The 25542-nt window shown below is 51.0% G+C and overlaps 1 protein-coding gene across 1 annotated transcript in view; it reads right to left on the reverse strand.

The window, feature by feature from the left end:
* The window catches only part of LTBP2 (latent transforming growth factor beta binding protein 2), a 101490-nt gene that overhangs the window by 73435 nt on the left and 2513 nt on the right, over positions 1 to 25542 (reverse strand). Inside the window, exons 2-3 of the mRNA XM_072839334.1 lie at positions 20073 to 20143; positions 4858 to 5107 (exon numbers count right to left, since the gene is read on the reverse strand). Of these exons, the coding sequence (XP_072695435.1) occupies positions 4858 to 5107; positions 20073 to 20143 (321 nt within the window). The remainder of the gene's footprint in view (positions 1 to 4857; positions 5108 to 20072; positions 20144 to 25542) is intronic.

Consider the following 25542-nt stretch of genomic DNA (forward strand, 5'->3'; position numbering starts at 1 on the left):
AAACTTCTGTTGTTTTAAGACATTTAGTCTGTGGTAATTTGTTATGGCCACCCTAGGAAATACTAACACAGTATTCCAAGGAGGGGGAAAAGCAAGTACAAAGGCCCTGAAGTAGAAGCATCTCTGCCATATTTGAGGAAAAACCAGTTGGCCAGTGTGGCAGAAACAGAATGAATGGGGAGAACGAATGATGAAAGCCAATATCAGAGATGTCCGAAAGGTTTTGGGGGCCAGATCATGGAGGGCCGCCGTGTGGCAAGCCCCTGACAAGGGAGCTGTTACACTTCAGATGGGGGCGAAGTTCTAACTGGAATGGGCTACAGTGGGTGGATTTGGTTGGCCCCTATGACCTTTGTCCCCTGCTGTTACATCATTGAATATGTTACATTAAACAGCAAAAGGAATGACGCTCATAGGACACTGTATGTTAACTACACTGGAATTACAAAAATAAATGGCAAAGGGCAATTAAGGAAGCAGGTGTAATAAAGGTTGCTAATCAGCTGACAAAAGAGGGAGCGTGCCCTGATTTGATTACCCAGATGGGCCCAGCGTCATCACACAGGCCCTTGAAAGTGGAAGCAGAGGCTGAAGAGTCACTGAGAGATTCAGCCGAAGAAGGAAGCAGAGGCGGAGATTCAAAACATGAAGAATTCACATGCCATTGCTGGCTTGAAAGGTAGGAAGGCGGCCACAAGCCAAAGAGTATAGGTGGCTTCTAGACGCTAAGAACAGCCCTCAAGTGACAGATAGTAGGAAACAGAGACTCGGTCCTACAATAGCAAGGAACTGACTTCTGCCACCAACCTGAGTGAGCAAAAAACCCGATTCTTCCCTTAGATGCTCCAGGAACAGAGCCCCATTGACACCTTGACTTTCACCTGCGGAGACCCGCCTCAGATGTTCGACCTATAGAGCTGTAGGATCACATACTTGCATTGTGTTAAGTGGCTCGTTTGTGGCAATTTGTTATGGCAGCCACAGGAAATGAACATAGTGGATAAAGACGTGGGGTGTGTGGAGAGGAGATCCAGGAGACAGACAGAGAGAGAGAGAGACTGGGTGGGTAGAAAGAAGGTGGACTCCCTAGCTGCCTTCTGGGGGAGCAGCCCACTGGGAGCCATCACCATAGGGCCCGCAGCTGCCCAGACATCTCCCCCTACCAACCCCACTTAGCCTATTGTTGCCCAGGTAGTGAGCAAGCCTGCTAAGAAGGTGCTCAGGGCCCAGCCTCTAGGTCTTCAGGTCAGGCTAAGGAGCAAACTCATGTGCCTCCTATTCTGAGAAATGTTGCAACACTTCCCCTTGGCCCCCTGTCCCATAGAGCTGGTAAGAACGGTCCTGGTGAAACAAGTAAGCCAGCCAAACCCACTACTGGTCTACTGCGGGATCAGCTAGTCATGGCTCCCATGAGGCTTTTCTGGGCTCTGACAGCTCCCCACAGCAAGTCCATACACATATGCAGGCACCCCAGGCTTTTTGTCTGCTCTTTGCCACCCAAGATCCCCTAGCAAGAAGAAGCAGCTTGCTGATGGCTAAGACATTGAGGACTAACTCCTATCAGACACTGTTCTAGGTGCTCTATTCACATGGTCTCGGTTCATCCTTTCTGCAATCCTATGGCGGGGGTGGGGTGGGCGGTGGGGGGATGGGGGTTGGCGGGGGACGATTGACTCCAAAAACTTGCCTAATGTCACACAGCTGGTGACTAGTAAATCCAGAATTGGGCCCCCAGGAATATCTGAATCCAAAGCCCAGGCTGGACCCTCACTATTCAAGATGTGGTCCATGAACCAGCTGCATCAGTACCACCTGAGAGATGCTCTCCCCAGCCCTGCAGAATCAGCAGCTGCATGTCAGCAAGTTCCGGGGTGATGCCCATGCTGATTGCAGTTTGAGAAGCACTAGTATAAAGCAGGTTTTCAGGGCTGGCCAGTCCCAGGTTGTTGTGACCACCCTGCTCTCAACCTCTTAAGGCTTGTCCCCGGACGCCAGGCTCTTGCTCCTCAGGTGGGGCAGATCCTCTGCCCAGCCTTGGGGAAGAAGCCTGGACCTGGGTCTCAGAGGGAGTCTCCAGGCCCCTGGAGCCAGCCCAGGCCACAGCTGGACAACATCAATCCTTGTCTGGCTCTCCTTAGGGCGTGCTGCTGCGGCTGCCCGAGACTCTCCTGGCCCCTCCCTCTCGACTTCCTTCTGGAATACAAGTCTCTTGGCCTCTGTCTAGTGCTTTCTTGAAGGGAGTCTCTGGTCATCACCAATCCTTGCAGTGTCTCCCCTCCTTAAGTATGTTGGGGGCCCCCCTCTGGCTTCTAAAATGCCCCCTGCTTCATGTCACTCCCTCTATCTAGACACCAAGGGCCTGTGCGAGTTGCCATCAGGAAAGAGGCCAACGGCTGTTTGGGGAACCTAGCCAAGCTCACAGGAAATGTCTGACACCACCAGGCAAGCGGGATTTGGCCTCTCAAAGCAAAACACAGCTGGGCCGACAGCGGGCCACTCGGACTTTCCCAGATTTCATGGCACTGAGGTCCCAGGGCAAAGACAGACGGGGTGGCTCGGAGGCGGCAGCACGTTCACAACATCACAGTAGCCCCTGGCCAGGGAGCCTGTGAAGCTGGAAGAGGATGTCTCTGCTGTGGGCCACTGACCTCACTGTGGGCCCTCACCCTCCGCTGCCTCTTGCACACACAAATCCTTTGCCAGGGGATGGAAGGCTCACGGCTCAAACAGCTCCACCTCCGTTCCTCTCGGCCTCCTCTCTCCCCAGCATCAGGTCTCGTCCATTCATTCATTTAGCTTTCATAAGCTGAGCACCTCATGAGCCAAGCACGGTGTTAGTTAAGTACCAAGGATGTCTTCACGAAAGAGCAGGACACAGTCCCTACTCTCCAGGACGAACAGACCACCTCAAGGCAGAGTAGGATGTACTCCCCCAGGGAAGCGCAGAGCCTCCCCTCTTCCTGTACTCAGGGCAACACAGGGGCTGGTGCTCTTGGCTCTGGGCACAGGGTGAGGGTTCGGTGGTGGGGGCCCCCTTTCTTAGGTAACCATTCAGTTTGGGCCCAGTGAAGCAAATGCTTATTAAGCCCCTTCTATAAGCTAAGACTGTGGGAGGAATTCTGGGGAGATCCAAAGGGTGCAAGACAGTATCTGTCTGCCAGGGCCCAGGCCACACAGTCTGATTGCAGACACAGGGCACAGATCCACAGGGTATGCACTGCAGGGGGTCAGAGAGCTAGGTGGAAGTGGCCAGGGGAGCTTTTTGGAGAAGGTGGTACTGGGCCTTAAAGAAGAAGAGGAGTGGGCTGAGCTGGGAAGATGGGGCAGGGGATGTTAAACAGCTTTGACTCAAGGGTGCAAGGGACAGAATGACCTGCCAAGCAACCATCCCCCATACTCACTTGTGTGCATACATGGGGGCTCCATGCATTCTAAAATGCATGAATCCTACAAGCCAAAGAGCGTTTGCAGAGGAATGTCAGGCTGGAAGCACTCTGCTCCCATTGTGCCCTGGCCTGACTCTGGAGCTGGTACCTCTGGTGTTCTTCCAGGGGCCTTCACATCAGGCCCAGCCACCTGGACCAACAGCTGGGACCAATCGTAACAAGGCTCAGGCCCTGCCCACCTGCTCACAGCCAATCCCAGGCCATCCACCCTGCCCCCCGAGTTGTCTACCTAGCCTTGAGCTCTGCCCCTCTCTCTGCCTCAGCATTCCAAGGCCTTGGCCAAAGGGTTTGGTTCTTCTGGTTTTGATTTGGATCTCCCTAGACCTCAACCAGAGTCCATCCTTCTCCTCCTTGTGCTTCTGGCTACCCTTGCAAACTACCTGCTTGGGTGTTAGGTGCTCTGGGACCCCACCTTCCTCAGACCCTGGTGGCCCCCTGCTTCAGAGTTGTGGGATAATCTCAGGCTCCTTTCCCTTCTCTCCTGAGCTTTCTGGCTGGGGTCCTGATCTTGAGGCCAGCCTCCTCTCCCTGGTTCTCCTGGCCTCCCAGAGGACAAATCCTTTTTCCCCTTAGTTCAGCAAGACAAGGTTGCAACATTTCAGAAAGAACATCTTAAGTAGGAAGCGAATGGAAAAACTAGCCTGAAAAACCAAAAGGAAAACACAGCCCCCTAGAAATGGACCAGTTTACAAAGTTCAGATTTCCTGTCCAGAGCTAGAAAAAGTCTAGCCAGGTTGGCTGGCAAGCAGGCCAGGGAATCCTGCCCATGCACATTCCCCTCGCCCGCACTTTATTCTACACCCTCCCCCAACATGCTTCTTCTACTCTCTTCAAGGAGAGACATTAATTGCTGGGCAGTGAGCGAACCGAAGGGCTTCTTCGGACAGAGGGGTCCTTTCTGCACGGACCACAGGCAGAGGTGGGGGAGGAAAATGTTTATAAAGAGCTTACTATGTGCCAGCCACTGTTCTAAGCACTTTCTATTAACTAACTTAATCCTTACAATTCCAAGCTTGTGATTATCATCATTGTCCCCACCTCCCTGTGCGAAATCAGAGAGGTGAATAACTTGTCTGAGGCCACCCAGCCAAAAAGTGGCCTCGAGAGGATTCAAAACTAGAGGGGCCAGGTTTATGCCCTCCTCAGCTTTCTCCTAAGACCTGGAGAGTAGAGACTCCACCTCCCACCTTCCCTGGCTACCCCAGCCTGGCAAAGCCTGTGCCAACCCCAACACTCATTTCCTGCTCACGGCCCCTCTGTTCAGGGCAGAGAAAGGGGAGGAGAGCAGAGAGGAAGAAGGATAATTCTGGTCTTCTCCACCATGGTCTTCACCAAATGGTCCTAAAGAAGAAGCCCCTCTAGAGGCAGACTGTGCCCCTGAACCCAAGGTCCTATTAAGGAGGGGACTTACCTGACCAGTGGCAGCTGTGATGCCAGGGACCGTGTTCTGGGGGTCGTGGTGCTTTCTCTGGCTGCACTGTTCCTTCGCAGGTTGGGTGATCCCTCAGCTGAGCGTCGGGGTGCTGGCCTTGAGTTCTGGGGGTCGAATTCCTCCTCAGGAATGACCTCCTCACAACGGGCTCCACGGAAGCCAGAACGGCACACACAGAGCTGGGGCCGGCTGCAGGATCCCCTGTTCTGGCAGGGTGGCTGGCACACAGCTGGAGACACATGGAGAGGGATGAGAGGAGGACGGGCAGGGGTGGGGGGTGGCCCTGACACCTTCCTGCCAGGAGGGTCACTGCTTTGTGCTGCTTGGCCTCCCCCACTCAAGCAGGAAGCCTGACTCTGGCTTCAGAAAGCTCCCTGGGGGGGGCCCTGGGTGGCTCAGTGGTTGAGTGTCTGCCTTCAGCTCAGGTCGTTATCTTAGGGTCCTGGGATCAAGTTCCACATCAGGCTCACTGCAGGGAGCCTGCTTCTCCCTCTGCCTATGTCTCTGCCTCTCTCTCTGTGTCTCTCATGAATAAATAAAAATAAAAATCTTAAAAAAAGAAAGAAAGAAAGAAAGAAAGCAAGCAAGCTAGCTCCCTGGGCCCATGTACTGCCCGTCCCCTCAACCCTCAGGTCCCCAGGGTGAGGTTACCCTGTCATCTCCGAATAGCCAATCAGGGACTGAATGACCAAAGGTGTGCAGCACTCTCAGCAGGACACCTGATATTGTATTGCATGCCTGTGCTCACTTTTAGCTGTCTGCCTCTCCTCCGAGCCTGAAAGTCCCAGGGAGGGAGGCATTTTGTTTTCTTTTCTCCTGCCACCCTAGAACTTGGAATAGAGACTGTCACAGAGTAGATTCTCAGTAAAGAATGAATGAAGGAAGGAAGGAAGGAAGGAAGGAAGGAAGGAAGGAAGGAAGGAAGGAAGGAGTTTCTCTCGTGGGAGAGGTGCAAACCCAGCCTGAAAGTCAGGGGGTAGGGGCTGAGTTGTTGGGGGTTTTCTGTCTTCTGTGAGCTGCATGGTCTTGATCTCACTGAGCTCTGATTTCTTCATGAATCATGTGAGGGCAGGCTGAGGAGCTTGGGGACATTCTCGAGGTCTCTCAAAGTCATCTTTAGCCTTGACAGTCCCTCCTCTTCTTCCTCTTTGGAGAGCATCTGCTCTCAAGCTCCCACCTTCCTGAGCATGTGGTAGACTCTGGGATCAGCCTGGGGGCAAGATGCAGTTGGAACTGGGCACCTTCCTCCAAGCTGGTGCTATGCAGCAGCCACGGGCCACCAGAGCCGTGACTTTTCGCTGCCATTCCTCACCCTGCAAAATCTGGAGCCTCCTCCAGTGACGAGCAGCCATGGGAGAGAGAGTCACGTGCAGAGGCATACACTGGGTGCAGGTCCCTGGACCCCCAACCCAGGACCTCCTCTGGGGTATAAGGAGGAACCCAGGAAAGCATGGTCAGGGTCATCCTGGACCCTCTAAACCCAAAGTCCCCTCCAACTGTCACTCATTTGTTCAACAAACATTTGCCGAGCCCCTACTGTGTACTAAGCACTGGGGATGATGTCTTTGCCCCACATGGAGCTTGCAGTCCAGTGGGGGAGACCAAAAGAAAATACGAAATAGCATCAAGTTGCTTCCAGGCAGTATCTCAGGCTGTGAAGACAAACAAGGTGATGCAGTGGCTCACCCTTGACGTTAGATGGGGAGGACAGGCCTCTCTGAAAAGAAGGGTCCAACTGGTACAAAGGAGGTGGACAGGTGAAGGTCTGGGCAGAGCCTTCCAGGCAGAGGGATGGGCATGTGCAAATCTCTGGGAGCTGGAGGGAACATGGCATGTTCAAGGAGTTACCAGAGGCCCAGGGGGGCTGGGGTCTGATGACAGGGGGAAGCATGCAAGGCCAGGGAAACAGGCAGATCATCCAGACCCTCGTGGGCCTCAGTTATCCTAAGTGCATTTGTAAAATCCCAGGCACCGCTACACGGACCAGAGCCTGGGATTTCCTGAGCTGTACTTTCCCCTCTGAGAACAGGCCTGGAGTCCAAATCAGGGGCCAGTCTGAAGAAATCTCTCCAAAATTCCACTTGGCCCATGCCACCTCCTTCTTGGAGACACTCACTGGCTCCTGGGTGCCTCCAGGATTCAAGTGCATAGACTAGCACTGAACACCTCCCTTGTCTGATCCCCCTCTAACAATAAATCCCTCTAAGTCAACCTACTGCAGCCAGACTGGCCTGTGGGTGTGGCTCTCTTCTCTCTGCCTATGTGTGCACTGTGTCCCATCCCTGGCACTCTTTCTCATTCCTCCCCACTTACCTAAGTCGTCCTATCCCTTCAAGTCCTCCTGCCCATCCCTGATGACCTCCTCCAGCAGTGTGCCCTTCTCTGAGCAATGAGGACCTGCACTCACTGGTAAGCCCCAAGTGCTGCAGTCAGTGATGGGTTTTCCACTATGTGGCTAATTCCCCAGTTACTATGATCGGCCCCTGCAACTACCCCTTGTACCTCTTTGCATCCTTAGCTCCCGGTATATGCCTAACAATGACACCAGCACTGCTATTTATTTTTTTTATGGCAGCTACTCTCTATGGAGTGCTTATACTATGCAGGCACTGTACTTCGCGTTACTACCTCATTTAACCCTCATGACAATCCTCTGTAGCAAGTGTGGTTACGATTCTCATTTTACAAACAATGCCTCAAGCTCAGAGAGGTTAGAAACTTGCCTGAGGTCACCCAGCCAGTCAGTGGTGGATCTAGGATTCGAATCCAGGTCTGTTTGACTGCAAAGCCCAGGGTCTTTGCTCCCCGCTGCCTCCCAGCAGGGCTGGTATGGCCCTTCCTCCCTACCATTTCTGAACCTTGACTTGGAGCTGATGATGAAACAAAGGGATCTGTTGGCTTCAAGTCAGCCACCCAATGTACCTTTGCAGGTGGTAGAGACTGTAGGATCCCATCCCTCTCCTAAGCCCACACAGGAAATCTTAGATGACGATGGCCCATGTTTACCAACTCATGCATTCATTCAGTGAGCATTCACAGAACATTCACTAGGTATGAGGCCTGTAGGAGAAGACCCCTCTTTTAAAAAGTATATTATCTCACAGGGAAGCCAGGACATACGTCATGTGATAAGTGTCAGCCAGTGCCTCTAACCCAGGCTGAGGCAAGGAGAAAGGAAAGTCAGGGTAGGCTTCCTGAAGGAGGTGATGCTGATCAAAGACACCAAGGATGAGTTGATTGGGCATCATGTCGATCATCTTCAGGGGAGAGTAGGGGAAATAACAGGTCTCACTTCAGGATTCTAAACATGATCTGGATCCTGATGCCAGAGTATTTTCCTCAGTGCCTTGGCATCACTTCCTGGCAGGGCCCAGTTCTCCAGAAAAACAGACCATGTCAGAGAATTGTCCCCTTGAGCGCTTCCCCAAACACAAAGTGCCACAATGGCAGGATTTGAGCCCTCTGCCTGGCTGCCACTCCATCTGCCCAAGCCAACTTGGCCCTCACCTGACCATCCACCGGGCCCCATCACCACCACCAGAGACTAGCCTGGTAGGCAAACCATTGGCCAATGAACACTGGGAAAGCAGGTTAGCCCAGGGCAGGTCTTGGCCCTCCTTTAGTCTTGGGAGGAAGTAAAAAGGGAAGGCCTGAATGGTTTCCCATGAACACTGCATGACTCCTAGTCTCTCAGACCAGGGTTGGCAAACTTTGGTTGGTACAATGAACAGCTGATGGAAAATGGGTATTTGGGGGAAATCATAAAAATAGTATTTACATATGTATGTAATACCATGGTAAATGAAAGTTCTAAAAGGCTTCTAAACCAGCCAGATCTGTTGATGGAAAAAAATCTGCTTGGGAAGATAACCTTTCTGGATCAACCATTTATGAAATTGCGCAGAGGCCAGATGTGCCAAGGAAGATCCTCCAACAAGCGTCAGGTTTTCAGAGGTTTTGAGCCAGCTCTCATTGACTCCATCTGCATCCTATCTTGAGTTGTTGTACAGGGAACCACTTGACATCCTCACTAAAGCGGTCATGCTTTTGTCCTGAGCCAAGTGTTTGCATCGTGGGATTGGAGCATAAACTCCTCTCTTCAGTCTGCGCTATCCCAAAAAGTCATCCCCAAATGGCTCAAAGTGGTGGTTCCTACTGTCTATCTGTCAAAGGGTACATTCTTATGACAGTTTTTACTGGTCTGCCATAAAATAAAGAAAATAGTTTCCTGGGTTTTTTTGTAATGCTATATTTCCCCTTTAAAAAGTGTCTTTTCTACCTTTTTTTTAATGTTTTTAAATTAGAAGTGCTGGAAAACGGTAATTTGTATTTCTAAACATACTCACTTGGCAAAATGAAAAGCTGCCTACTGTACTTTGCCTACTGTACTGTGGTGTTTGGGGATATTTTACTGGTACATGAAATCCAAAAGTTTGGGACCCTTTGGCCATAGTGGTAGTGGTCATTTGTCCTCTGGTTGAAAGGAAACTGAAGCAAGACATTCCTGTCAAACGGGCCCAGATTTCAGAATTGAAGTTTCAGAGAGGAAACCATCCGAGTCAAAATGGCCAATGGCAGGGGCTGTTGCATAAAGCAAAAGAGGAAATGCTGGGGGCCCCTGGGAGAGGCAGTTCCTTGCAGCACTGTGAGAATTTTAAGAGAGAAAACTCTCAGCCCTGGTCGGCTGGGAGGTCTCCATGTTTTGTTCTTAGAGCCCCATCTCTCCCATTTTCTCTCGAGAACCGAGATCATGCCCTATACTTGAGAAATCAGCCCAGAATGGGGTATTATATGGCTTTATGAGGATTCATTGATTGATGATGGGTAAAGGGTTGTTGAGCAGGATGCCCCATGTCCATGCTGAGCCATGGAGGGCACACCTGCACACACCCCTCCCCCGGCCAGGGGCCATATCCTCAGACAACAGCAAACGAGGCCGTGTCAGCCTTCCTGTGCTCCCTCGCCAATGCCAGTCCTTAGCCATTCATAATTTAGGCTTCTCCTGAACCCTTGCTTTTCCACACTCTCCTGGCACTCTCTTCCTCACTGAGGATTGGACATATGGAAAGTTTCAGCCTTGGGAGTTCAGCTCTGTGCAGTTAGCAGGATGCCAAAAGAGAGGGGAATAAAAAGAAAATTTTCTAAGTTGCTTTGAAAGTAAGCAATAGAAGACATCGTTCCCTCCAACCCCCCACCTTCTGGCTATGCCCCTTCTACCTTCCCTCGGCTCCAAACAGCCAAACAGAGATTTGCTCAGATTTTCCACACAAACCCCTGCCTCTGGGAGGAGACCAAACTCAGAACGGGCAGGCCCAGAGGGATTCTGGAAATACCTCTCACCGTGTGGCCTGCTCCTACCACCCGCTCAGAGCCTCTGTGATCAGCTACTTGGTAGCAGAAAGAACATGAGGCTGGTTTGACCCGAGCTCAGGCACATCCCTGCCGTGTGACATTGGGCTGGTGCCTCAGTTATCTCATCGCACTCTCTAAGGCTGTGCTGTGCACAATAGTCTAATGCTGCAGCCACAAGCTATAGGCAGCTATTTAAAATGAAATTGAGGGGTGCCTGGTGGCTCAGTGGTTGAGCGTTTGCCTTTGGCTCAGGTTGTGACCCCGGGGTCCTGGGATTGAGTCCTGCATCAGGATTCCTCTGCTTATGTCTCTGCCTCTCTGTGTGTCTCCCATGAATAAATACATAAAATCTTTAAAAAAATAAATAAAATGAAATTAAAATCAAACAAAATGTAAAATTCAGTTTCTCACAGTAGGCACATTTCCAGTGCTTGTAGCCACATGTGGCTCATGGCTACCATGTTGAACAACAAGATATAGACCATTTCCAACATCACAGAAAATTCTATTGGATTGCACTGCAAAGCTTAAAGAAAAACCACCATATATCGCCTAGTGGCAGAGGCAAGATGGCTTCTGGACTTCTCTTCCACAACTCTTCTCCTAGGGAAAGGCAAAAGTCAGTACAGGCCCTGGTTAAAGGGAGGGACCAAGCCCTGCAGTGCAGAGGCAGGGCTCCTTTTCAGGTGTCACCAGCTCTTTCTCCAGGGGGGCACCCCGAGACACCTTCCCCCTCCATCTATGACCTATGAGATGAGCACTGACTTCATGATGGGTCCTGTAACCTTGTGCCTTGCTCTAAGGCCTCTAGTACCATCCCCTCTTGCCTGGAAGATGAACCTTAGCTCCAGATCAGACTCTCTGATCACCCCCACACCTGAAACTCAGCTCTTCCCTAGATTAAATCTCCATATTTCCTAAAATCTATGTCAGTGGAACACCAAGAATCTACCCACTGAGTCACCAATCCCTCCCTGAGGATGGGGCCCTATGCCTTTCCACACCCAGAGGCCTTGGTAGACAGGACAGTCTCCTACCCATCCTCAGTATTTACCTCAGCCTTTGCCTTGTGCACCCTACCTTAGGCCTCTACCCAGCGGTTTTGGTTTGCCCTGAAATTCTCTTACAGGGGGTGAGGTGTCTACTTATGCCTTGAGCAGTTTCTCTACAGCCTTGACCTTTGGTTTCCACAGAAAGGAACCCCGATGTCAGAGATCCCTGAGGCCAAGGAAATCCCTGTCTGGTCTCCACACACGTGTCTTCAGAATCCACCCGGGGACCTGTCCCCTCCAGATGCGGGCTCTGCCCAGGGGCTGTGTCTCTGGGCCCCAACCTCCCAACCTCGTCTCTGAGCCCCCCGCTGGCTGTGGGAAAAGTCAGGTCCTCAAGGACTTGCCCTGCTCCTGCCACAGCTGTGCTGGGCCTGCAGCTCAGGACGGCTGGAAACGGCACCGGGGCTCAGGGGCCAGCCAAGCACCCAGCTCCAAAATAGCAGTTGTGTTCACATAAAAGCCTCTAATGAGAGAAAGATGCCGTTTCTTGGCCCCTCGTGCACTCTCTGCAGACGCCGTCTGGCAGGCCAAGTGGGCCTCTACCGTTTGGCGGCCAGAGGGGAGGAAGGGGGTGTGAGTCAGACCTTGGCCCCCAGCCCCTGAGCATGGACCGCCCTGCTAATTGCATTAACAAATGCCACAACACTGGGCCAGTCGGGGGGCCGGGGAGGCCGGAGGCCAAGGGCACAGAGCAGTCCCAATTCCCACCGGCTCCAGCAGGCATGAGGAGGGAGACCATGGGGCAGGGCTTGTGGCCCACGGCTGAGGCCTGGGTGTGTCTCCAACTCCTGCCCGAAAGCAGAAGAGTTCTCCAGCTATCCCCACAGCCCGGGGGGCCTTGTCTGGGAAGAGGCAGGGCTTAGGAGGCCTCAGTGCCAGAGGGGCCTCTAGAGATGCGAGAAGGATGGGATGGGGTCCCGGGACAGCCTTCATCAGGGATGAGCCCAGGCACCAGCCTTTTCTAGGGGAGCAGCTCTAGGGCATGGAAGACAGTTCTGTGGCAGACACAAAGCCACCAAGCCCCTTCTGCGACAGCCCCAGGTCCCTGCGCAGGCCCTGGGAAGGTCAGGAGAGGGGGAATACACCACTCCCACTTCACAACTCAACCGAGGCCAGGACAGAGCATGGAAGAGAAAACAACCTTGCAGCCAGAGAGTCCTGTGTTTAAATTCTGTGTGATTTTGGGCAAGTCTCTTTACCTCTGTGAGCCTCAGTGTCATCTAGAAAACCAGCATGTGTCCAACATTTACTCTTTACCTAGGATAATAAGCAAGACAGACACTGTCCTTTTCTTCATGGAGCTTCCAACTTAGAAAGATGGTCACAGAGCAAGCAAACAAATAAGTAGAAGCACCGAAATTGAGATATGAGTTGTGGAGGGAGAAAAATCAAGGGGCTAGAATCCAGAATAACAAGGCTGGTGTGGGGAAGCCCTGAAGGAGTGGCTGGGGGTGCTCCTCTGAGGGGGGAGCTTGAAACAGAGATGGGAAAGATGACAAAGAGCCGGCCGCATAAAGAGAGGAGGGAAAGCAAACAGAGTAGCCTGTGCCAGAGCCTGGAGGCAGCGTATTCCAGAACCCCAGGCTGGATTGGGTGGGTAAGGGGGATCTGGGAGATGAGGCTGGGTGGGCAGGAGAGAGCAGAGATGTGTTATGATATGATGTATGGAGAAAGAACCAGAGAGTGGGGAGAGCAGGCAGCGGGCTATAGGTATCACCCAGGAGCTCATACTGGAGCCTTGGACTAGAGAGGCAGCCAGAGAAGCAGGGAGCAGACTCCTAGGAGATTTAGGAAGGTGAAACAAAGAGGAAGATCCTGGTGAGGAAGGTGTCGCGGATGGCCCCCAGATGTCTGACTCGAGCATTCAGGTAGATGGGGATGCCTTTTTTTTATTTTTTAAGATTTTATTTATTTATTCATGGAAGACACACAGAGAGAGAGAGAGAGAGAGAGAGAGAGAGAGAGGCAGAGACACAGGCAGAAGAAGCAGGCTCCATGCAGGGAGCACGATGTGGGACTTGATCCCGGGTCTCCAGGATCACACCCTGGGCTGAAGGCGGCGCTAAACCACTGAGCCACCGGGCTGCTCAGGGTAACACCTGGGCAGGCGAGCTGGCATAGAGGGAGGGAAACTTTAGACAAGTTTTGGGTGGGGATGTCTGGGGAACATCAAGAGCAGACATTGAGTAGGAATCAGGATGAAGGAGTCTGGAGGTCAGAGGAGAAGTCTGGCTGAAGATATATATTAATCTGGGTGTCGTTAGCCCGGAGACAATGCTTCTATCCATGGAAATACTTTAGATCATTCCAGGTGTGGTATGGCAAGAAAGAAGAGGACCCAGGACTCAGTCCTGGGAAACCTATGTTTAGTCATTGGGTAGAGGACCATCAGCAGCTAGGGACACAGGAGGGGGCACACAGTAGAGAATCACACCATGACTCACCAAGGGCCAGGGGGGTGGGGGCTGACATGTTTAGTGTGGTCCCTGGCACAGAGTGTGGCTGTTATTAATATTGTTGTGTGTTAATTGACAGTTAACAGTGCCTACGAGTGCTCAGTGATAGGGGGCAACTAATGCTTGACTTGGCTCCCACTGTCCCCCTCTTTGTGTGGGAGATTTGGAAGATCTGCAGAAAGTCTTGGGGGAAGCCCAACATTAAGATGTTGGGTAGAAGAGGAGATGCCAGCCAAGGAGGTGAGGAGGGGATGGAGGAAGGAAATTGTTAGGCCACCCATGTGATCCTGCACCTACTCAGCCATTCACCAAACCTGTGCTAAGTAGGCACTCTCCTGGTATCAACAGGACACAGCACCTGGCTTCAGGATCCCCTGGGTAAGAACATCTCCTAAATACTTATTTGAATAAAGAGCCTTGGGGACATAGCCTGTTCACCAGGAGAATCTCAGGTACCCATACGTGGTGGGGAGAGAGATGATGGTCTCTTACTAGGACTTTACCCTTCATGTTAGTTGGGTCTCCACTGAGGTCATGTGATTATTCCCCTTAACTACCTCTCACCTTGCTCTTCTCCACTCCCTGCCAACGACTCATAAGATGAGTCTCATAAGACTCTTATAAGATGGTTCTTCCAGGGACAAACCACACAGAGCCTCCAGACCCTGGCTCCTGGAAGTTCCTAACCAGTCAGTGAAAATCCCACCCCTGCCGTGATACTTCTCTCTAACGTTTGCTCAGCATTTACCATTATGAGTCCCTGGGCTAACTTCTTTACATGTAATCATTTCTCTTTATTCTTATAACCACAAGGGGTGCTATTCTTATCTCCATTTGGCATATGGAGAAACTGAGGCTAAGAGCAGTTGAGCAGCTTGCCTGAGATCACCATGCTACTAAGTGATGGAGGAAGGGTTTGTACCCAAGGAGTCTGGCTCCAGATTGGGGCTCTTACCCACCTGGCCATAGTTTTGCCCTGTGGGATGAAGTCATTACAGAGATGGGATGAGTAAGGCCACATTAAGGGTGTGTTAGGGGAAATAGGGTCCTCATTGCACTATGTGGACCAGAATAAAAGCCACCATACACACAGAGGCTCTGGACCAAGAAGGGAGGAACAGATGCCAAGTCACACACCAGGATCTCCGGAGTTTTCTGGAAGAGCTGAGAGAAGTGAGGCAGCAGACGGGGACTTCTCAGCACAGTCCTGGGATAGGCCCTGTACTATTCAGTACATGCTTACTGAGCTTTTCCTTGTGTCCAATGAGCACTTGCCACGACTGTCCCTTCCCTCAGCATCAAGGCCAAACATGTATGGAGCACAGAGAACAGGCCAGCTCTTGAACTAAACATTTAACCGGAGTTATCTCAGTTGTCTCTTACAACTCTGTGATGTAGAGACTAACATTAGACACATTTCACAGGGGAGGAAATTGAGGCACAGAGAGCATAGTAAGCACCCTGCCCACGGCCATATGGCTAAGTGGTGGAGCTTGCCTTTAAACCCAGGTAAGTCAGCACAATCTCCAGGGTGTGGATTAAAATGATGGCTAAATTTACCATGTGCCAGGTTCTCTATTCAGACTTGCCCATTTATCTGGAGCACGAGCCCTGTACTCCAGAGCCAGGCTACCTGGATTCTTATCCAGGCTCTGCTGATTCCTGGATGCATGACTTGGATAAAGAGTTAACCTCATTTGTAAAGGGGGAGAAAGATCAAATCTAGCTTATGGAATCATGAGGATGAAAAATTAACAATATAAAGTCTTGAATAGTACCAGACCATGGTAATAGCTAAAGTGTTATTATTATTAATCCTCAAAAACAACACTATAGAGATAGTTATACCCATTTTATGGATGAGGCTCTATGGTAGAAGGGGACCAGTCTCTTGCCTGAAAACACAGAGCTGGGATTCAGATCCACAACTCCTTGGATTTACCAGAATCCCAAACATATGCTCTTTTTTTTTTTTTAAGATGTTATCCATTTACTCATGAGAGACACAGAGAGAGAGAGAGAGAGGCAGAGACACAGGCAGAGGGAGAAGCAGGCTCCATGCCAGGAGCCCGACGTGGGACTCGATCTCGGGACTCTAGGATCACACCCTGGGCCAAAGGCAGGCACTAAACTGCTGAGCCACCCAGGGATCCCCCCCAAACACATGCTATTAACCTCAAGCATGTGTTTGGTGGTGGTTACGGTGGGGGAACCCACCTACCCCCTCCTCTACAGCCACGGGACACCCTCTGCCCTGCCCAGAATAATCTCAGCCTCTAGGCCTCTGTGCTAAAATAAAAGGAGAATTCAAAGAATTCTTCAAACCTTCTTCCCCAGTGTGAGCCTTCAGAAGTCCCCAAAGCTTGTGTGTGTGTGTGTTGGGGTGACAATGGGGGCGAGCCAGTCTGGGAAAGCTGGACAGTCTTCCAAAAGCCCTAACTATAAACAGGATCCAGTCAGCCCACACTCTCCAGCGCTCTCCCTCAGGAAGGACCTCAGGCAGGCCCCCAGCAGCTGCCTCCACAAATATATAAACATATAAATCCTGTGGCAGAGCTGGCAAGGCCACAGAAGGGAGGGCAGATACTAAGACCAGAGGAAGCGAAGAGAGTCCAACGTCTGACCTTGCCAGGGTGGAGTGAGGAGTTGGGGTTCCACCAATGACCACTGGGGTGGCTCCCAGAGGTCCAAGGACTGGACAAGGACGAAGGGGCCCGCCAGGCAGACAGACTAGTAGGTCCCAGCAACCCAGGGTTCTGTGAGAGGTGGCTAGAGGGGGCTGAGGGGTGGCCTGAAGGGCAGGGGGGCAAGGGCTATCCCTCCATGCCCATGAGCAGTGGGTCGGACCCACAGATTTCTGGCAGATACTACAAGGCCAACTGAGTCTCCCCATGGTTCTAGGGCTGGACTTCATTCTTGGCTGTGGGGGTAGGTCACACACCCCTCCTTGTCAACCCCCCTCTCCTCCTGGCCAAGGAGACACCCCACATGTGTGAAAGTGCTAGGAAAGAGTCCTGAGCATTCTCCGAGTGTTGGCACTCTTGGCTCCGGCCAGGAGGGCAGCTGTGGGGAGGGGGAAGGAAGATACTAACCACGGGGCGGGGAGTGGGGGAGGCAGGAGAGCCAGCTGACAGGGTGTGGAGCCAAGAGCCCCACATTCTCCACAGCCAACACCCCACCGCCCACGTGGTTCTCGTTAGGCTCTTTAGCAGCAAAATAGCAACAAGCAAACAGCATCAGGCCCAGCTAATTAGCACACAGCCCTTCAGTGGCCAAGCCAACTTCAAGTGGGGAAGGCTAATGCCCACTGGCAATTCCTCCGGGAGAGCTGCCAGCCTGCGTGCCAGGGTCGGGGGGGATGACCCGGGGAACAGCAGGGCGAGAGGACCGGGAGAGAAATACGGGGGCTGAGGACTCCCAGGCTGGAGTGGGATTTGGCAGCACACTGGAGCATTCCCAGGCTGGGGCACGGGGGTACACACACACATGTTGGTTCTGACAGTATGCAGATTCACCCAACTTTGAGTTTCCAGTGTCAAAACCCCAGTTTGGCAGAGACTAACATGGGGAGAACCATGAATGATGAGTTAGGAAATCAAGAACCTCCAGGGCCCCAGGGCCCGAGGGCCGGGAGCCAGGTCCTTGCCCAGAGCCCTGCAGCTGGTGAGGAGCCCACCCCCTCTGAAGGCCACCGTGGTCCAGCTTCAATTCAAATCTCAGCCACCCTCTCTGCCAAGTTCACTGAAACATACCAACCCTCCTCCCCATCTCCAACCCCCAATCCGTCCCCAGGCCTCCAGAGTGCCCCAAGGCTACTCAAAGTGTGGTCCCTGAACCAGCAGCAGCCGCCGCCTCTGAGGGCTTGTTAGAAACTCGGACTCTCCTGTCCCACCCCAGACCTGCTAAATCCAAATCTGTGCTTTAAATTAGATCCCAGAGGAGTCGTGGGAACACCCAGATTTGAGATAGGGCCCCCAAGGCAGATCTTCCTATGACCGACCAAACTCTGCTCAGTAGCTCTGCTCTTTAGTGCTGGCTAGAATTGCCTGCTGGGCTTTAAAAATATACCAGCGCCCAGGCTCCAGCTCCCAACTTCAGGGCTTCTCTGAGCACGAAACCACCTGGCTACCCACAAGCCTGGCTTCTCTGCCCAGGGGAACTGTTGATTTTGAGTCTTTGATCCCCTCCAGTGAGTTTGTGACCATAAGCAAGCCACTCGAGGCACACTGTCTTCATCTTTATCATTTTGAAGGATAAGTGTCTTTCCCTCATCTCTGCCACCAGCCACAGAGGGCCTGTCCTCTGAGAGCTCAACTAATCCAGGCTCCCTGAAAAGGAAAGAATTTTCAGGGGGAAAGATCTGCTTTGCTGTATGTTTCTGGGTTTAGGGTTTTGGTTTCTCTACCTTGGAGACCCTTAGAGAGACCCAAGATTCTGCTTTAGTTTCACCGTCAGGCTGGGAGAGGGTCAGGGCCATGGGGTTTGAAGCAGAACCAAGAGCTTGGTGAGTCAGCATCTCCATCTCCACAGAAAAAGAAGCATCCCCATCTTGTCCCCATCTCATCCCCATTGCAGGAGGCGTCAGAATCAGAGCTGAGGGCGTCCATCAGGGCTGGGAGCACCACAGGTTTCGTCATATATCCAGACCATTAGCTGTGAAACCCTCACACTGGCTAGGGCCTGGGGCTTGTCGTTGGAAAATAAGGGGTTCTGGTGAGACCAGTCTTCACAGCCAGGCAGGAGTCTTCATAGCCCAGCAGAAGGTAGCAGCAGGGACGGTCAGGCGGGGCTCCTGGGCCAGCCATAAAGGTCTAGGGAGCTGACGAGGGCTCAGGAGGGGAGCCCTGGAGTGAGAAGGAGAAAGAGCCAGTATCTCTTTTCACCTGTGAGGATTCCAAATTCTAGAAGGCCCCGGCTCACCCAGGGTTGGGAGCGAACAAACCCTCACAGGGAAGAGTATGGGATTCAGAAATCAAAATGCCTGATCCAGCCCCAGCTCTAGGGCTTAGAGTACTGTTAACTTGGCCATGTTTCCTAATCAACCCAAGACGCAGCTTCCTTTTCTGTAAGTGGGAATGATTACTAAATACCCACTCTGTAGGATTCCTGAGAGGCTTGATGATGTACATGAAGAGCTTAGCACAATGGTGGGCACAGAGCAAATGCTCAGCTGTCAACTACTAGTAGTAGCAGTAATGGTAGTAGTGGTAATGGTAGGAGTAGCCATTCCTAGGTCACAGGTGTAGAAAGTGAGCCCTGGAAAGATAAGGTAAGAGATCTGGCAGCAGGGTATAGTGATTAAGAAGAGGGACCCTGGGGACACCTGGGTGGCTCAGCGGTTTGGCACCTGCCTTTGGCCCAGGGCATGATCCTGGGGTCCTGGGATCGAGTCCTGCATTGGGCTCCCTGCATGGAGCCTGCTTCTCTCTCTGCCTGTGTCTCTGCCTCTCTCTCTGTGTCTCTCATGAATAAATAAATAAAATCTTTAAAAAAAAAAATAAAATAAAATCTTTATAAAAAAAAAAAAAAGAAGAAGAGGGATCCTGGAGTCAGATGACCTGGGTTCAAATCCTACCATTTCCAGGCCATGTGACCTGTCTGTGCCTCAGTTTCCTTCTTTGCCAAATGGATAGTGGTACTCCCTGCCCCATAGGCCATGTAAAGTGGACTTTGCATAAAATGAGTGCTGCATAGGCATTGGCTGTTGTCACTGCATCTGCCCCATGAGTGGAGGCTTGGGCATGGAGGCCCTGGCTCTTCCTGTCTCCTGCTCCTTGGTTTCCACATAACTAAGATGACTACTCTCTCTTTTCTCTCGCCTGGGCCAGGCTGCCAGCTTCAGAGTGGTCTAAAGGAAGACTGCTCCAGACATGGGATCAGAGCCTCATCTGATAGCCTCATCCTGGCAGGATGCCTGACAGAGCCCAGGACCAGTGGTGCCAGCGGCCAAGGCAGAGGTGCAATCCCACAGCACACAACGTGAATGGTGCCCCTAGCAATGTGCGATGCAGAGGTTCTGGAGCCAGGCATGTTCTGCAGACTACAGGTGAGTGTGGGCACCCAAGGGACCCTATGGACTGGGCAAGTGGGACACCGACATGGTTGGGCAGCAGGAGGGGAACTCAGGAAGCTTTGAAAACATGAGTGGGGACTTTTATTTGAGAGTTGTTTTCAGCTGGAGGCTTTTTGAAACCCTCTCCTATCCACTACCTGTTACCTCCATTCTGGAGAGGCAGACTGGGGAAGACACCTCTGCTCCAGGTCCCTGAGTTCCTGGGCTTGGCCAACCTCAAAGGAGAGAGGGGGAGAAGGGTGGGTGGGCAGAGGCACTCACGTTTGATACAGTGGTTGGTGCTGTTTGCTGTTGTCCATCCTGGGCAGCACTGTCCCCCGCAGACATTCCTCCTGTGGGGTCAGCAAAATGGGGTCAACACAAGGGTACTCAGAGTGGTACAATTTCCAGAGCTCCTTTGAGGGTCCCACCCTCTACAGGCAGGGCCCAGGGGAACCCTGCCGGACTGGCCAGGTCATCCTCCTTCTCTAGGGAGTCCATGTGGCCCAGGGGCAAGCACATTATGATCCCGTAGATCTAACCTTGAGTCCTGACTGTCATTCTCTGAGTGATCTTGGGAAACTTCACTCTCTGCATCAGTATGATGAGGTAATAATTCCTAATTGGGTTATTCTCATGATTGAATGAGAGAGAGAATACCTAACACAAAGAAGGCCCTCCCTGGGACAATTAATGACAGTGATCATACAAATGAGAAAAACGTTAAGTTCAGAGAGTTTCAGTGACTTGCCGAGGCTCAGCAATGAGCAAGTGCCAAAGCCAGATTCAAACCTGAGTTTGTCCACCTCTAAGTCATGGTCCAACCCTACACTGCCTCTCACCAAAAAATAAGCACCATGGTCCTTGGCCCAACAAAAGCTGGCTCTCTAAGGGAAGCTAGAAAACACACATAAAACAGCCTTAAGATATGCATCACCTGCCAGCAAATGCACACTGGAGGAGCCTTGGCCCTTGGGCAGGCTGGTGTGTGGTGCAGAGAGACCTGGGGTGAGAATTTCTATTTAAGAGGGGCTTAACCAAACTATGCAAAGAGCCAAGATGTCAGTTGACAGATGAATGGATAAAGAAGATGTGAGATATAAATACACACCATGGAATAATCCTCAGCCGTCAGAAAGGATGAATACCATTTACACTGATGTGGATGGAACCAGAGGGTATTATGCTGAGCAAAGTAAGCCAATCAGAGAAAGACAATGATCACATGGTTTTACTCATATGTGGAATATAAGAAACAGCACAGAGGATCATAGGGAAGGGAGGAAAAACTGAAGGGGAAGTCATCAGAGAGAGAGAAAAGCCATGAGAGACTCTTAACTCTGGGAAACAAACTGGGGGTTGCTGGGCAGGGGGAATGGAGTAATTAAGGAGGGCATGTGATGGGATGAGCCCCAGGTATGATATGCAACTGATGAATTACTGATCTCTACAACTGAAACTAATAAGGTACTGTATGTTAGCTAATTTAATTTAAGTTTTAAAAATCCTAAAAAATTCTAAATTTTAAATAAAGAGAGAGAGGCTTGAGGTGATGAGCTGGTAAGAAGATGAAACTGGGGACTTGAGTTAAGCTGCCTCTGCATAGTGCACACATTCCTTCTGTTTGGGCAGGGGAATGGAACTTACTTTATGGGGGCTAGTCCTTCCCCAGCTACTCCTTGGTGCCCGCACTGAGGGCCCCCACGGGAGATGCTGGTCTGTAGTAACTGCTGGGGTACTCACCCAACTCGCCCAGACTTCACTCTCAGGTATGTGGTGAGGCCCCTGTAGCACCAGCAGCTTTCACCAGCCTCGACTCACCATCTAAAGCCCCAAATCTCTGGACCCGGGTAACTTTTCTAGAAGTCTGGAGAAGGGCCTTCTGAGGGCCAGGGCCTGGGCCTGACCCTGGCTTTTTGTGGATCCCATTATTACCATCAGAGACTGTCTACTTGAGCACTCACTGAAACAGGGCAAGTCGGGCAGCAAAGTATGAGGCCGGAGGAGCAAGGTGCAGGACAGAGAAGGGGGCCCTTCCTGTAACCTCTGTGGACAGCAGAGTGAGCATCTGGTCTTGTTTACTAGTTCATTTGACATTTGAGTGGACCCCAAAGCTTGTGTGGTTTCTGGAGCCTGACAAAACACTCAAAATAAATTCCTGCAGCTTGGAAAAGCCGAAGCTCATTTTTAGTTCCATGGCCCAAAGTTGCGGGGAGCTGCCTCCCAGGGAGCTCCCAGAATGTCCTCCCAGCCAAAAGCTGTGCCATCCTGGCCACCTCGAAGCTTCTCTGGACGGCTGCCTTCTGCAGCTTCCTAGCTCTCATCAGGACCCAAGTCACTGGCTTCTGAGGAAGGGGCTGATCCTCATACCCAGGCTTTCTGAGGGTACACGCCAGTGGAAGGGGTGGGCATACGAGCCCTTGGGGGTACTGACAAGTCCTGTTAGAGGCCTACGAGGTCTTCAAAAGGAATCAGACTGCATGCATGCCCTGAGAGTTTTCTAAGAACTAGGGTCTGTTTGTGCCCAGATAGAACAGACTGAGGGGCCTCTTGGCTGGGAGGTCATGGCATGGATCCCAGCCCCAGGAGGCCTCCTGAGCCAGCTGTCACCCCAGATGCCCTCAGGACAGCTAACTATAGGAAGCAGCAGTGAGCCCTGCCCCACTGCCCTATGGTGGTAGAGTCTCAGGGCCCTCGGGAACATAGTGAGGCCTGGTCAGAGTCAAAGGCTGCCAGGAAGGAGCAGCCAGGCTGGGGCTGGAGGGGGCACTCAAGAGATTCAGGTACCCGAGGTGGAGAGAACTCTGAGAGTTTGTTCTAGGCCCCTATTAGAATCTTGGGCAGAGGCCCAGGGAAGTGGGAGATGACCATCAGCAGGCTCTGGCTAACTAGAGAGAGCAGCTAAGTCTGACTAGCGGAGACATATATGACTCAATGGTTCTGACTTCTTGGAAGGTACTACCATAAGATCAGAGGAGCCCAACCTTCCAGGTGACATCTCTCAGCAAACATCAGCTCAGGATCCAGCATCATGGTCCAAACCTTGGCACATCTGGCTAACAGCCTGGAACAGTTGCTGGTCCACCTAAGACCAATGTGATCATACTGGCCCTTCATTAAAAATCTTCCACAACTCTCTGTTGGCCTCTATGAAGCTGGCCAAGCCCCCACCTGCCCGTGCAGTCTAACTGTCCCTATAACCTGTCCCCTGTCTCCATGACCTTCCACAACCAAGGCTATGATCCTCCAATGCTACAAAATTTGTAGTCTTGCAATGGCACCACATAGGGTCCCATTTTGATGCTTTGCTTAAACTGCTCTCTGCCTTTCCTCTCTTTGCCAATTGAAATCCTTTCCTCTCTTTGCCAGTTGAAATCCTTTGCATACTCCAAGACTCCCAGATCAGATGTTACCTCCTTGGTGTAAACCTTCCCTGATATATGCTCAGCCTTCCCCATTCCCCATCCACTGCAATCATTTAGTACTGATTGTCTCAGGTCATTGGTCTTATGCGGCCCCATCTTGACTATATTGAGAATTCTTTCTTATTCCTCTTTGGGTCTAACACAATGCCTGACACGTGATATACATTTAATACTTCTTTGTTTCACTTAATCCACTGTTTCCCAAATAATGGATGAGCTACACCCAGGTTAGGAAAGGAAGTTTTAGGTTTCCACACCCATAGCATTCAACAATGCGACTCATGTGGTGAGAAAGTGATCCCCTTTTCAGTTATCTTTCTAGCCTGATTAGGTCAGTAAAAAAAAAATCTGTCTGAGGTTGGGTCTCCATGCCAGGTCCTTCCCCCCAACACTTGCTAGTCTCTCTTTTCAATAGGAATAACAGACCAGAGGGTTGAGCTTCCTGATAGTGGTGTCTGAATAGAATTTGAGAACATTTTCTTTTCATTTCAATTTTCCTAAAATTACCTTCTTTTTATGACAAGTGGTACTATTTTCAACTATGATAGTGATACAAAGTGTCCTTGAAAAATGAATTTATTTGTGGAAAAATGAGCCAAGTACTGTTTGCAATAGCAAAAAAAAAAAAAAAAAGTAAGTCATCTAAATGTTCAAAAACAGGAAAGTGGACAAACTGTGGTATATTCAGACAATGGCATAATATACCACAGTTAAAATGAATAAACATGGGCTGATTATATTAACATGGCTAAACTCAAAAATCTAAGGAGGAGGGGAGAAAGCAAACTGTTGGAAGCTGATACAGTATGGTATCACTTATCTGAGTTTAAAATATGCAAAACAATATTGTGTATTTTATGGAGGCATGCATCTGTAGTAACAGTGCAAAAACATACATTGGAATCATGAGTAAATCCAGGGTAGTGGTTAATTCTGGGGAGAGAGAGACAAATTTTTAGGGGGGTTTTCAACTAAAAATATCAAAAGCAAAATATGCCCAAGTATTAAGGTCTGAAAAATCTGGATGGTCGTTAGTTATATTATTTCCAATACCTTTTTGTATGTTTGTACAAACCCTTATAATATAAAATACTTTGATAGATAAAATACAAAATCATGCTATTTTAACAGTGTATAAATTTAAAGAAAAATAATAGAACAAGAGGGAAAAGATCAAGGAAAATTTTATGAAAGTATTAGCCTGTGAGGCTATTTCAAGAAACACTGAATATTGTGAAACCATGGCTTAAAAAGTCCCCTATTGACCATAAATTCCATTAGTGCAGGATCTGTGTCTGCTGTGGTTACGATGTTCCCACACACTAGCACTGTGCCTGGCACATGCTTAATATATCTTGTGTGCAAATAAATCCCCACTACATGCAAGTTGTGTGAGGACACGGGCTGTGTTGGCCTCTGCGGTATCTCCAAGGTCCAGCACAAGTGCCTGGCATACAGGAGGCTTTTCAAGTATTTGTTGAATGAATGAAGAATCCCCCGTAGTGGGATCCCTGGGTGGCGCAGCGGTTTAGCGCCTGCCTTTGGCCCAGGGCGCGATCCTGGAGACCCGGGATCGAATCCCACGTCGGGCTCCCGGTGCATGGAGCCTGCTTCTCCCTCTGCCTGTGTCTCTGCCTCTCTCTCTCTCTGTGACTATCATAAATAAATGAAAAAAAAAAAAAAAAAAAAAGAATCCCCCGTAGTAGTAGTGCAGTTCCAAGCTTCACCAGCAGGTGGCACTTGGTCTTTGGCCCTGAGGAGCCCACTAGGCAATTAATTGCCAGAGAGGTCAGCCTGGCCAGAAGCCATTAGCCAGAATGGGCCTGCGGAGAGGAAGCAGATGGACAAGATTGCTACTCAGCTGACTTGGAGTGGTTGGGTGCACGGCCAGAGGAACCCACCCTTCATCAAAGCTGCAGAAAAGAATCTGGGGGAGGAGCCAGCCCCAGCATGTGATTCCATGTGTGCACCTGTGTATGTGCACAGGTGCCTATGGGTAGCCCCCAGCCCATATCCTTACACACCTGTGCACATATACCAGCTTTATTGTGGTGACAATCTGCTTTGCATATCCCAGCCTCATTTCACAATTTCCACTCTCAACCTCCACTATTTTACCTTCCCCCAACTTCCTTCTAAATGCCAATGATATAAGCTTCTCCATGATCTGGCCCAACCTATGCCTCCAGCCTCACTCCTATGGCTTCCCTGCACCAGGGTGTCATCCTGCCCCCAGGCCAGTGCCAACAGTGAAAAGCCCTCATCCTTGGGCAGTGCTACACCTCTGGGCCCCACTCCTGCCACCTCCCCTCTGCTTCTCCACATAC

This window comes from Canis lupus, chromosome 9 (assembly GCF_048164855.1).
Source record: "Canis lupus baileyi chromosome 9, mCanLup2.hap1, whole genome shotgun sequence".
Classification (NCBI taxonomy): domain Eukaryota; kingdom Metazoa; phylum Chordata; class Mammalia; order Carnivora; family Canidae; genus Canis; species Canis lupus.